The sequence below is a fragment of the Hibiscus syriacus genome, unplaced genomic scaffold (assembly GCF_006381635.1).
Source record: "Hibiscus syriacus cultivar Baekdansim isolate YM2019G1 unplaced genomic scaffold, ASM638163v2 tig00113338_pilon, whole genome shotgun sequence".
NCBI classification, from domain to species: domain Eukaryota; kingdom Viridiplantae; phylum Streptophyta; class Magnoliopsida; order Malvales; family Malvaceae; genus Hibiscus; species Hibiscus syriacus.
Window position 1 is genome coordinate 654,488 of NW_024063457.1, and position 13,950 is coordinate 668,437.

Sequence of the window (13,950 nt, forward strand, 5' to 3'; positions counted from 1 at the left end):
CGAGTTTCTTGTAAAGGAAGACAAAAACATGTTGAGACAAGACAGTGGAGAGAGTATAGACGCATTGGTGATTGATCCATATTCGAAACCCAGGGATATGGGATATGATTGAAGAAGCTAACGTCAAACCCTGCTCTCCTTGTGTATCTTTGTTGCAAGTGACTGGAAATCATAGGTAGCTGATGAGATTCACTTGTGCTCAGTGTACTCTCCTAAATGTTCATCTTCATCTCGTTGAAGAAGGATCCTTTTAAGGCTCATTGTGTATTCCTGATGTCTGTCGAACAAGCTGAACGCGGCCCTTCCGGGCATGCTATTGCTTCAGCTTGGAACGAAACGAGAGAAGCTGGCCAATGCTTAGCCGCTGCAAAATTAACCTCGCCAGTCTGGTTTGGAAGAACAAACTTCCGGCTGCCCGAATTTGACTGAATGTCCTTTGCACCATAAAAAATTTGTTGAAAATAATTTACTCATAGCTAGATGATCCTCACTAGAAAGAGTGAATCGTTAACGGTAGATGCAACTCAAATTGTTCTCATTAAGGGATGTAAACGAGTCAAGTTGAGCTTGATTATTGTTAAGTTTGACCCGACTAGAAAACTTTAAAACTAAGTTCAACTTCTCAAAAACTCACGAACTTAAAATTATCAAACTCGAAATAAAAAAAATTGAAACTCAACTTGATTCAAAAGATTGCGGGTTTAAAATTTTCAAGTTCTCTCAAAATTAAAAATTGAAATTTGAACCAAGTTGTCTTTTAAAAAAATTAATGTTAACATTGTTACTAATTTAATTTAATTTAAAAATTAAAAATTTTAATATATTATTTTTTTAGTAGCTCGCAAGTTTTTTGAGTCAAGTAAGCAGTTAGTTTTGGTTCGTTAAAAATTTAAGTCAAATTCAAGTTCAAATTGAATCTATTTGATTCGAGTTTTGATCGAATTTTTATCAAAGTTTGACTTAATTGATATTGAATAGCTTATGATCTATCTTGTCTCATTTATAACCCTAGTTCCATCAATAAGCAACATTAATCATTAGATTGTAACTTTCAACCTAAAAATAATTTACTCAATTAGATGAACATTAAGTTACAAATGCAAAATTATCTCCGTAAATAAGATTTACGAAACATATGATTAATTTTTCACATCACGAAAAATATAGCATTGTGTAAAATTATGATGATAAGTTGAAATTGTAATATCGTAGACCAATACGACACACAATCGACCGATCTGGGTGCTATATGGAACCACCGGAGTAGTTGATCAACTTTCTTCTTCATTCTCTCACTTAAAATGACCATTTAAATAAAGTAACTCTTAATTGACTTTACAACTTAATACATTATAACTGGGTTTATTAATATACATGCACTTTAAGAACCTAGATGATGTACTATGCTATGCATTGGATCTGGGCCTCGGTCACTCTAAATCTTCTCGAACTGGCTAATCTACTAACCTGCCAACGGAAACATCCGAAGGCGGAGCTAACTAGCTTAGTACAACACTAACAGCTAAATCATACTAACAATACAACACTAAAAGGCTCAAGCCATCAATTATACTGCTATTTGGTCTACTGATTTGCCCTGCCTACGCTATGATAGACATCATGGTGCGGCTGAGGAGCTGCATCTCGGAGCTATCACACCCATCTAGTCTACCGAGAATGTGGCCCCTGAAATCTCTGCATCGGACACCACAGTCTCAACTAGCCCACTCCTTGAGTGTCGGACCTTTCACCCAAACTAGTCAGCTTAAAGTGCCTTGCGCATTCCTCAGGATATCCGAACTACATCTATACTTTCGACACTGATAGCTTTTCTATAGAAACTCGGGTGTCCTGGTCGTTTCCCGAGCATTCAAACAAGGCAAATCTTATTTGATCCTACTTATTCTCATTTCTACGTTTAAAACTAACTTTATTATTGTTCTCACTTGTAATCTTATTTAAGAGTAATTATAAACTTTTGGTAAAACCTCATCTCTTCTTAAAACTCTCTTGAACTAAAACCCAAATTGAACCATTAGTATCGATACTGGCCTTACAGTTTCGATACCTTCACCAATCTCTACATTTCCTCTTGCTTTAAGCTAAAACTATACCCTTGGTATAGATAATGGCCTTACAGTATCGATACCCACTCTGCAGTATCGATAACCTACCTAAGGTATCAATAACCCTACATCTACTTCATCCATTGCATCCAAACTTTAAACACCTTCTATAACACTTGTTCTAGTGTTTTACGCATATTCGAACATATTTATGATCATAATATGGGTCTAGGGCCTCCCGGACAACGTTTTTGGCCAATTTTGACATTTTGGACAGGGGTTTCGAAACCTCTCTGGTATAATGTCATTCTGGACAAGGGGTTTCGAAACCAACACAAGGGTTTCAAAACCTATAATGTAGAATTCAGTTTTTTCACCCGAGAAAACACTTCAAAACACTGTAAAAACCTTTCCAAAGATCCTAAGCTCCTACCTTGAGGTTTCCCATTTATTATTAAGTCTTATGTGATATTAAGGGAGCATAAATAAGGCTTTAATACATGCTAATAACATCAATTAAACAATCCATCATGGAAACTTGCTAAACATGCTTAAATCTTATCTTTCTAGCTAAAACTCATTTCAAAATATAAGTGTGTTATCTGACCTTCTTGGTTGCTAAACTCCTCTTGAATCAACTAGGATTCACCTTACCTTCATCCTTTGCTTTGAAACTCTTTTTCACCTCTTTAACTAAACCAAGCGAGGAAATGGATTACTACTCAACTAGAGGTTAGATTAAGCTTAAATACAACTCTTACAACCCAAATCTACCCAAAAACAAGCTTAAAACACTTGATTTCTCTTAACTCCCAAAAACTCATTTTCTAAAATATTACCCAAAATTAAAGATTAAGGGCTTGAATGAAAGTTTGATAGGTTAGGATTAAGGTTATTACCTTGGTTTCTTTAATCTAAGCTTGAAATCTCAAAGGCTCTTACCTTTTTGCTTGATCTTGAGAGAGGAAAAGAAGAAGAGAAGAGAAGATATTTTTGGGATGATGGTTCACGTGAATTCTAGAATAATATAGGGGTTTATAACCTTTAAAACAAATTATGGGTAAACTACATTTTTTGTCCCTCTCCTTTTTATCTCTACTTAAAATCATCACTTACCCTTAATTCTTGGGCATTACTTAAGCCCAATACCTATATAACTTGGTCCAACTATCTTGGAAAGTTTAATTGGCTTGATTTAAAGGTTTCGGGTTCACCCAAACTAATGACCTGAGTTTCGGGGCATTACAAAAATAATATAATATTACCTAAACACATACTTCTACAAAATTATCCATGTTACAGAAAAAAATAGATATAATGATATTTAAGAAAATGAAAATTCAAACAAAAAATTTGACCATCTATGAAATAAGCTGACAAACATGTGATCATGGTAGCAGATAGTCAAAACTTTATTTTAGTATGAGAATAAAGTATTTTTTAGTTTTTTTTTAATTTAATAACTTTTTAAATTGATTTTTTATATTTTTTTATAATTTCAAGTTTCACATAATTAAAGGGATTGAAATAAAAAAAAACTATTAAATTTAAAAATTAATATAGGTCGGAATAAAATTCAAAACTAAGAAAAAGAATATTACTAAATTTCTAGAACTAAAAATTATTTAGGGTAAATTATACATTAGTACCTAAATTATTAATTTTGTTCTATTTTAGTTCCTAAATTTTATTATTTTCAAAATCATACCTAAAATTTAGTTTAAGTTTCATTTTGGTACACCTCTCTTAAAAATTTAATAGTTGCCAACTTGAATATAATATCTTGCACAATACTCATATTCAAGCCTCTCTCTCTCTCTCTCTCTATATATATATATTACAATTTCAATTCATTACAATATAATAAAAAAATCAAAGCCAAAAACTATAGGAGAATCGACAATTCTTTACTCATTTATTTCATTTATATTTGTCATCATTAGTTTGAACTACTTGTTTCAATGGAGAAAACATCCAATAAAGCTTCCCCCAAACCCAGCTTCACTCCCCATAATCGGCCACCTTCACCTCCCATCCACCGTTTGCACCATAGTTTTTCTCAAAAATATGGTCTCATCTTCTTCCTCAACCTCGGTTCCCGCCTCATGGTCGTGCTGTCGTCTTCGGCTGCAGCCGAAGAATGCTTGGCGAAGAACGATGTCGTTTTCGCAAACCGACCCAAGTTCAACATCGCCAAGCACTTGGGATACAATAACACCACGGTTGTCTCCTCGTCATACCGTGATCATTGGCGCAACTTACGTCGTATTGGTGCCACTGAGATATTCTCACCGGCTCGCCTAAACGCCACTGTAAATGCTCGTAAAGACGAAATGTGGTGCTTGTTGGCAAGACTATCGAATGAATCACTTGGAGAATTTGCCAAAGTGGAGCTGAAATCCATGCTTTCCGACTTGATGTTTAACAACGTGATGAGGACAGTGGGGGGGGAAAAGGTATTAGGGAGATGAATTGACTGACGAAGAGGAAGCGAGGGAGTTTAGGGAGCTTATGATGGAGGTAACTATGAAGAGTGGAACGGGGAATCCAGCAGATTACTTGCCGGTTCTGAACTGGTTCGGTTTAGGGTTCGGAAGGGAGCTGAAAAAGCTTGCACAAAGAATGGATGTGTTCTTGCAGAAGTTGATTGACGACCATCGAAGCAAAAGCTGCAAAATAACGGTATGATTCATCATCTTCTTTCCATGCAACAGCCTGATCCTCTTTACTACACCAATGAAATTATCAAGGCTTCATAATGGTTAGTTTCAATCCTTTCTCATCTAAGAAAGTTCGTCTTTTTAACATAAAATCTCGCGTTTGTCTCTAAATATCGATAGTAGAACTGGGTTAACAAATTAACATTGTTGTGTGCAGGTGATCATAATGGCAGGAACTGATACATCATCAGTGACAATAGAGTGGGCAATGGCCAATCTGCTAAACCACCCACTAGTATTGAAGAAAGCCAGAGATGAAATAGACAGTTTAATTGGTGAAGAAAACTTGATTGAGGAATCAGATGTTCCCAAACTTCATTACCTTCAAAGTATCATGTACGAGACACTCAGGTTATACCCTGCAGTTCCTCTTCTCATCCCACACATGCCATCCACTGATTGCACCATAGGCGGATACGACGTGCCGAGTGGCGCGATCGTGTTGGTGAACGCGTGGACTATTCATCGGGACCCGAAAGCATGGGATGATCCGGAAAGCTTTAAGCCGGAGAGATTTGATGGTAATGGTGAGAAAATAGAGCAGTCTCACAAGCTGTTGCCGTTTGGGTTGGGAAGGAGGGCATGCCCAGGGGCAAATCTAGCTCAAAGAATGGTGGGATTGGCTTTAGGATCATTGATTCAATGCTTTGAATGGGAAAGGATTGATGGGAAGGAAATTGATATGATTGAAGGTAAAGGAAGCATCATGCCTAAGGCTCACTCATTGCAAGCTTTGTGTAAACCTCGTTCCACAGTGAATAAGGTTTTTTATTAGAATGTTTTGATTCAATTTGTTTAAATGTTTCTCATATTTGGTTGAATACAGTGCAATAGGTTTAAGTGATATAGTATAGCTAATTATCTACTATTCTTGTTTAACATATGGATATTTCTTTTGGGATGATCGAATTGTATTTTATCTTAGTAAGTGCTTGCAACGTATGGAATAAAACTTAGTATATCCTATACATTTATAACTTAATTTTCCATTTTCCAAAAAAAAATACTTCTCATAATTTCTCATCTGAATTTGATTGATGTCATGTATTTATTATTATTATTATTATTTTTTAATTGGAAAAGAGGCCTAGAAGATTACATTAAACTCTTTAATACGAGTGGCCAGAACCGTCACACTCTACCAGCTCGAGAACATACGGAGGGGCAGCGTCAAAAAGAACGACGTTCAAAGAGACATGGTCCTCAAGCCTTGTAAGTTTGTCTGTCACCTTGTTACATTCCCCTGGAATCCATTGTAATTTGGTAGTCCACGAGTTGAATCTCAATTTGTAGATCGCACGCACCAAAGCCATATTGCTATCGGCTCCATCTTTATCGTCGATCATCTTGATTGCATTTAGGCAGTCAGTTTGGACAATCACTCGTTCATAACCATTTTCTCATGCAATCTTTAAACCAGTGAATATTTGCCACAATTCAGCTTGGAGTGATGAGCAGTAACCAGTCGAATGTGTAAAGCCCAAGATCCAATTTCCTTCACAATCTCTAAAGACTCCGGCTGCAGCACTTCTTGATGATGTATTTATTATTTTTTAAAATAGAATAATAACGCTTCATTTGGTTTCAGAAAATAAGGATTATTCTTTTTTTTCTTCCATTTCCTTACAAAATTGAAACATTAAAGATAATGTTTGGTTAAAAAATTTTAAAATTATTTTTAAAAAAATAAAAAAAGATTATTATTCTCTCTAAAGACCCTGAATTTAAGTAATCACATCTGGAGTGTACGGGATATCAATAAAATTAGAAAATTTCTAAACAAATACTACATTGTAATCACTTCACTTCAGGTTGCATATAAGATCCATTGTCATCAGCTTTAGATAGTTTCACATTTCATGCCAATGAAACAAAAACTGAGCATCACTTTCTTTTCCTTCTTTTGCCTCCAAAAGTCACATTCGGCACGATCAGATTGTCAAATTTTCTGTTCAATTTGAGGCTTTACAACTATGCATGATGATTTCGAAACAAATTATGGTGATCATAAATTTACACACTTCAGTGCCATAAAACATGTTTAAGAATTTTGAGTTCAGTGTATGTAATATTACTAAGACGTCCTCAATAAAAATGTGGAAATGGTTTTGGAAACTGACATTAAATTTCACAAGTAGAGGAGCAACAGAAAGTAACAAATAACAACCTGGAGACATCCTTAATAAAATTGTGGAAAACGGTTTTGGTAACTCAAAAGATGAGAGGCAAAAAGAGGCAAGATGAACTTTTTTAACAGTTTGAAATTCATTTCTTGAAGCTGAGAAAACTGATGTTGCAGGATGAAGTAAACACAACTGAATTGATTTTGTTCCTAAACTGATGTTGCAGGATGAAGTAAACACAACTGAATTGATTTTGTTCCTAAACTGTCTTTCTGAAAATGTCATTCAACACCATTTTAGTACACGTTTCTTCAGCTTCAATACTTCAAACTGAAGCTAAAGTTTTTTCTTAACCAAGGAAGAATAAAGCAGGAAACAACAAACCTAAAATAATTAAGATATCATCTAATTGCTGGCATTGAGGTTTCTAAGTTATTTCATATCAATTAGTCTTTCTTATATACAAGTACTAAGACTGACAAAGTACTCTGCAAGCACCATTAGATACTAGTTTCTAGGAACCTTGGGTTATTAAGATAATATGAATTTGTGATTTTCTCCTCGGTTCCTCTCCGTATTTGGTTCCCTAAATTTCTATAGTTCCCAACTTCTGGTCTCCCTCTTAAATTTTCCATCTATTCTCTACTTCCCCTCCAATTTTATGCAGCACTTATTCATTCCAATCAATCCTATCTGCGCTGCTTCAAAATTCTAACTGCTAAAACGTTCTGGAATGAACATCACATCATTCTTATATCTACCATGACATTTCGGTAGGGAGATTTTTTTATTCTAATCGAGGTGCAAGGTTATAGAGGTTGCAAAGTATGATATCCAAGACTAGGAGTGTAAATTCTGTACAGCCAACAATATTCAGCAAGCATATCATACTCTAAATTCCATGTCATTAAGATTTTAAACCCGTTCAACAAGTACAGAAGTTCTAAGGAGCTTCAGTTTGTTTTCAAATTTGATAAAATAGAAGCACAAGCTTAATGTCCATTTCGCTTTGGGTATCGGTATCGGATCAAATGCTCCATTACAAGCAACACCAAGTTTATGTAGGTAAGAATCTACTCACAGCATTCTAGTGTATCTCCACCATAAAACATTTCCAATGATCCAAGTTAAACTTTTAGATATCACTATCAAACAATCTATTCATCCCATCTAATATTAGCAAGTCGTTCCCGGATTGCTCGTGATAATAACTATTCAACTCAAGGAAATTTCATTAACATTTGAAGCTCACAAGTATACCATTTAAAAATACCAGATATTTATCAATAAAATGTGCAATATGAAAGAACATAGAAAACATATAGTGTAGACCAAACTGAGAACTTATCAACAAAAGGGCCGGAATATACAAACTTCATCATCTCAACTGATGAACAATATTCCACCAGTTTTAGAAGAAATACTCATCGCCTATTCAGAGAATCCTCTATAACCAACCTCAAGCGACTCCCCAACGCATCAAATTCCGAGACCCTTTGCTCCTTCCACTTCTTCTCCGTCGTATCGAAGCAAATCACACCCTGCTTCACGAAGATCATCCGAGCCTCATTGAAACACTCATCAAACGCATTCATCACGCTTTTTCCCAAGACCCCATCAATTGCCTCGCCATCAAACTTATTACCATTCACGCCACCTTCATCAAGCACATTCCCAGGAACGCTATTGATTTCATGATCCTGCGAAAACCCGGGAGAGTTGTTACCGAAAGGGGAAGTGGAAGCGAACTCAGGACCCCAAAGCCTTCGTGAAAGATCAAACAAAGCCCGATCATGAAGGGAGAGAGAAGAAGGGTTCAACCCTCGTGCAAGCCTAGAGGAGACGACCCTGAACTTCTTCCGGAGTCTTCTAAGCTTTTCGGAGAGCTGGGATTTGGTGTAAGGATGGGACATGGAGTGGGAGAAGGAAGAGTAGAAAAAAGGGAGGTCTTTGGGGAAAGAGAGGGAAGGGGATCGGAGGAGGGATTGGAGGAAACGGATCTCGTCGGGCTCAGACCAGATTCGCTGGAATTTGAAAGGAGGGGTGTGGGGTTTGGGGAGGATGATGGGTTGGAATTCGTGTTGAGGGGCTTTGCGCTTGATTGGGAGTTTGGAGGCTGAGGGTTTAAAGGGCTGTGATGGGTTGGAAGCCATGCCTACTCCTTTTTCTTTTCTCTTTCCTTTGGGAGTGGTTAGGACTCGGAAGAACTGAAACACCAGGCCCTGGCCGAGGGTGCGGAATAATAATTCAAAAAATTAATTTTACCCTCAAATTCCTAAAATAATAATTTAGTCTATTTATCCATTATTAATTACATCATCAGTTACTGTTAATTATCAAATTAAAAATATTAATTATTATATTAATATTGTGAGTTGTTATATCAATATAGTTTTAATCAATGACGGAAATTATTAATCAAACGCATCACATTAATTTTGTTATGTGCTTAAAGATTACTCTAAATATAAAAAATAATTTAAAGATTATATTGTTTTTTTATAAAGTTAAACGACCTCACATAATCACATAAGTTAAGCTAAAAATTAAATATCTAAAATAAATAAAAGACATATTCAAATATTTTTTTAATTAATTCAAGATGATATTAGTATGAATTTAATTTAGGCTAAACTTTTAATAGTCCCTTTTGTTTTTTTGTCTAACCGAGTTTGATCATCGATTTTTTAATTAAGTACACTTAATCCATCACGTTATCTGTTTGTTCAGTTTAAGTCACTGTGTCTTTAACTTTCGTTAAATAAGTCCGAGTTGACAATTAAAAAAAAAACTCACGTGTTTCTTCCTTCTCAACACCCTTATTTTTTCCCTCTTCTTCTTCTGATCAAAAGATCCACGTCTTCTTCTTCTTCTCACCAACACCCTTACCTTTTCCACATAAAGGGTCATGTGTTTCTTCTTTGTCAATAAACCTGAAAAAAAAATAGTGGACAATTAAGTAGCCACCAATTTAGAGACAACTAGCTGTTACCGAAAAGTTAAACAAAAAATTGAACAAATACAGAAACTCAAGCAACATATACATATAACAATGAGAAGAAAAAAAATGTAGTTCACAAACACCAAGATGTCGTAAGCTGAGTCGATACATTTAACTTGTATCCTATCATATTTATTTTTTTCATTTTGAAAGTCAAATAAGATCGAAAAGTCAAAGGCTTTATCTAGAGACACTCTGAGACCCATTGGTCCGCATCATCATTTAAATTGCTTATTCCCCCATGTTTAAAGGTACCCAGCAGCATATCATTCCGTCAATCGAATATTAAAAGTTATTTATACGTATATTATTAAAACCCTTAAGCCCGGAGGAGGAGGACAGGAGAATGAGAAGAATGTGCTTTTAGTGCCTTTCATATTAGTAATTTCTTTGCAAATTTTCCTGAGTGGCATTTCCAAAATAGCTAGGAAACAGTCCATTATCGACTTCACAGACTAACAAGCGGAAGTAAATAAGCATACAACTTTGGAAACAGTCCATTAAATTGCTAATGTTGGTTGGCCTTCGTGGCCATTGTTGCCTTTGTCAATGCAAGGTTCATGGACCCAAAAGTCTTGTTGGATTTTTCTAGCCTTGTTTGTTCAAGGAAGAAATGAATTGATCCCGTGTTGTCTTGATGCCACCATAGGCAACACTTTATGATTCAAAAAGTGCCATTATTTGACCACAAACCGTCTCGTTTCAATAAGATGGTACAAGCACCAACTTCTGAAATTCTAAACATAATTACATCAAGCATGCATTTAGATATATAAAATCAATCCAAATTTGATAAACTTATTTCCCCTGCACATTTTGAGATTCATCTTCCAACCACAAATGTAGAAATGACATTAGAGAGAGCAGAGAGGTGACTAAGATTCCCTCTAACAACCAACATCGTTGGATCAAATTTTGATCCTGACATCTCTACCATCTAACGAGAAGCAAATTCCTTATAAAAGACCTATTTGAGAAGATGGAAGGCAACTTTATCAACATATTTTCAATGCATTCACACTCACAATTCCTCTAGATGAGGCAAATCACATACAAATAGTTATAAACTCGCACACAAAAAAGTGAGGAGAAACACATGATCTAAGGCATTTTTTTGTAATAAAATAATATGTTCTCGTTTCTACTTAAAAATACGTTATGTAATTGGATCTCATCTATAATGTGCGTGTGTGTGTATAAAAGGTAATAAAATGTAAGCCCTTGAGTTGGATCAACAACCCCAACTAGAGCCTAGTCAATGCAACGCTCCAACCAACTCAATCCAGGTTCAGCCCAATTCAAACAAAAGTGAAAAAGACAATCCAACTACACCAAAACAAAATGTTAGATACACCAAAAATGTAATATATAATAGAGAAAATCGCCTCAGTGACCAAAAAAAAGTTATAATATACGATTTTAACCAACTTTTTTTGGATTTGCCAAAATGACCAACAAAATCGCAACGCGAAATAAAAATCGCAACGCGATCCCCAGAATCGCAAATCAGTTTCCAAAATCGCAACGCGATTCTTGAAAATCGCAATGCGATAGTACAAATTCGCATTGCGATTTTCCAAAATCGCAACGCGAATATGAAAATCGCAACGCGAACACATAAATCGCAACTCGTATCCGTAAATCGCAACGTGTATCCGTAAATCGCAACGCGTATGGGTAAATCGCAATGCGTATCCGTATATCGCAACGCGTATCCGTAAATCGCAACGATAATACATAAAATCGCAACGCGTATCCGTAAATCGCAACGCGATATTTAAAGCGCCATTATAATCGCTACGCGTATTTTATTTTCAAATTACAAAAACGAATATTAAGACAAAATCCCGTAATCGCAACTCATAACCTAAAACCTAAAATCACAACTCAGTCCCATCTCCATCTCTCACTCTCTACGGCGAAGAAATCCGTCCCCATCTCCGAAGATTTCCGTCCTCATCTCCGGCGAAATCCCTCACAACCATTCACGGTCAGAAATCCCTCACAATATTCAGAAATGGAAAATCAACCTCCGAGGGTTAGTTTTTTTAATTATTTTATTTTGAAATGTTTGCATTATTGTAGGTTTTTCATATTGAAACTGATGATAAGTTTACTGGTCATTTCAATAATAGATTAACCATTTCACTTAGATTTCATTTCGCGTTACGATTCTGTCGTTGCGATTTTCATTTCGCGTTGCTATTCTCTCGTTGCGATTTTCAAGTTAGTATTTGTCTTTGTCTTTGTTCTGTCTTTTGGTTGAAGTAATGCAATCCATTCAAGTTTCAATTTGCAGAAGAGTCGCAACGAGATAAATGAAAATCGCAACGAGAGAATGACTGTCGCAACGAGAGAAATGAAAATCGCAACGAGAGAATCGCAACGCGATATGAAAATCGCAACGAGAGAATCGCAACGCGAAACCAAAATCGCATTGCGATTTTCATTTCGCGTTGCGATTCTCTCGTTGCGATTTTCATTTCGCGTTGCGATTCTCTCGTTGCGATTGTCATTTCGCGTTGCGATTCTCTCGTTGCGATTTTCATTTCAACCAAAAGACAAAACAGTGTTGCAAATTTTAGTTTCAAGAATAAACTACTACTTTTTATGTTTATTGTTTTTGGTATATCTTCACAGTGTAGTTTTTGGTATATCTAACTTGGTATGTTTATTGTTTTGTAGAAATTTTTTTCGGCTCAATTGACCTTGAGAAATAAAGTCAGCCTGGCCACTACAATTGCTTCGAAGCTTTCACCTGCTCAAAGACAATTGTTTGAGGAAACCTGCTTCGGGCCATGGCTGAGAGTACAGCATCCGGGTGGAGATGCTAATTTGACCCATTTGTGGCTTCAGACCATGACATCAAATCTACCCGACAGTATACAACGTGGTGAGGAAGAGATATGGTTTCATTTTCCACCAGCGTATACTTGTTTGGGCGGAAGGAGTTCTGCTTAATCACTGGTCTACGATTCGGACACGATGATGTAGGCCGGTACACTCGTCATATCGCCCGCCCATCATGGTTATCCCGGGTTTTTCCGGATGAGTCAATGGAGAAGCCGAACCTACATGTCGACGACCTGAAGAAATTGTTTAATAAGAAAGCTGGTTTCACTCGGATGGATGACGTCGATGTTGTCCGAGTATGCCTTCTACTACTTGTGTATGCCGGCTTTTTAGGCAGAGAGGCCAGACAACCTATTCATCGGGAGCTAATAATATTGGTAGAGGACCTGAATGCATGGAATCTGTTTCCGTGGGGTTCGTATATATGGAAAGCTACCTGGACTAAGTTGTCGTCTGCCTTTGATGACCGCAAAAGTTTGCGGGGCGATGGGTCCAAATACACTTTGTCAGGCTTTGTTTGGGCCTTTAAGGTAAGAATTTCTATATAATGTTTCTAAAATTATAATTAATTATTTAACAATTACTAATTTTGTTATTATATTGTTTGTAGATTTGGATATTCGAGGCTTTCCCCAGCATGCGTACATATGCAATAAAAACGTCAAATGATATTCCCAGGGCTATTTCCTGGAAGAGGAAAACTCTGTTGGATTGGGAAGACTTAATACCATATGCGACAATAAATAATGTAAGTTAACACAAATACTTTCATATAATATATAAACAAGTTATTAATAGTAGACGTTTAACTTTGTTTGAGTTTTTATATTTTAGGAGGCCAACATTCCATTACAAAGACTGACACCCACGGAGGAAGAGCTTGCCACTGATTGGTGGCAAGCTAGTCAGAGTTTTTTTGATGGCACGGATGATGAGCAGCATCCACTTCCTCCAATTCGAGAGCCATCACCTCACCTAGAGCCATCACCCGATCGACCCGACTATACACCTCTAGAACGAGAGCCATCACCTATCCCGTCACATCATCGAGCCTCTTCTCCACCATCACCTCATGATAGGCGACCGGCAAAGATGCCACGACTCCTATCTCCCTGTTCTCCACCTCCACCTCAACGGGATGAGTCAAGGGAGTTACGTGATGAGGTCAATGCCTTGCGTGAGGAGAT

At 36.5% G+C, this 13,950-nt stretch overlaps 1 protein-coding gene and 1 pseudogene across 1 annotated transcript; one reads left to right on the forward strand and one right to left on the reverse strand.

The window, feature by feature from the left end:
• Nucleotides 1-2,776: 2,776 nt before the first annotated feature.
• Nucleotides 2,777-5,585, forward strand: LOC120186389 (annotated as a pseudogene).
• Nucleotides 5,586-8,204: 2,619 nt separating this feature from the next.
• On the reverse strand, nucleotides 8,205-9,109 carry LOC120186422 (probable transcription factor At5g28040). The gene has a single exon (XM_039190358.1). It carries the CDS (start codon nucleotides 9,060-9,062, stop codon nucleotides 8,334-8,336), a length of 729 nt encoding a protein of 242 aa, XP_039046289.1. The 5' UTR covers nucleotides 9,063-9,109; the 3' UTR covers nucleotides 8,205-8,333.
• Nucleotides 9,110-13,950: the final 4,841 nt, after the last annotated feature.

Excerpts from the sequence above, each read along its gene's own strand:
- LOC120186422 (XM_039190358.1), bottom strand. The coding sequence starts at position 9,062 with ATGGCTTCCAACCCATCACAGCCCTTTAAACCCTCAGCCTCCAAACTC.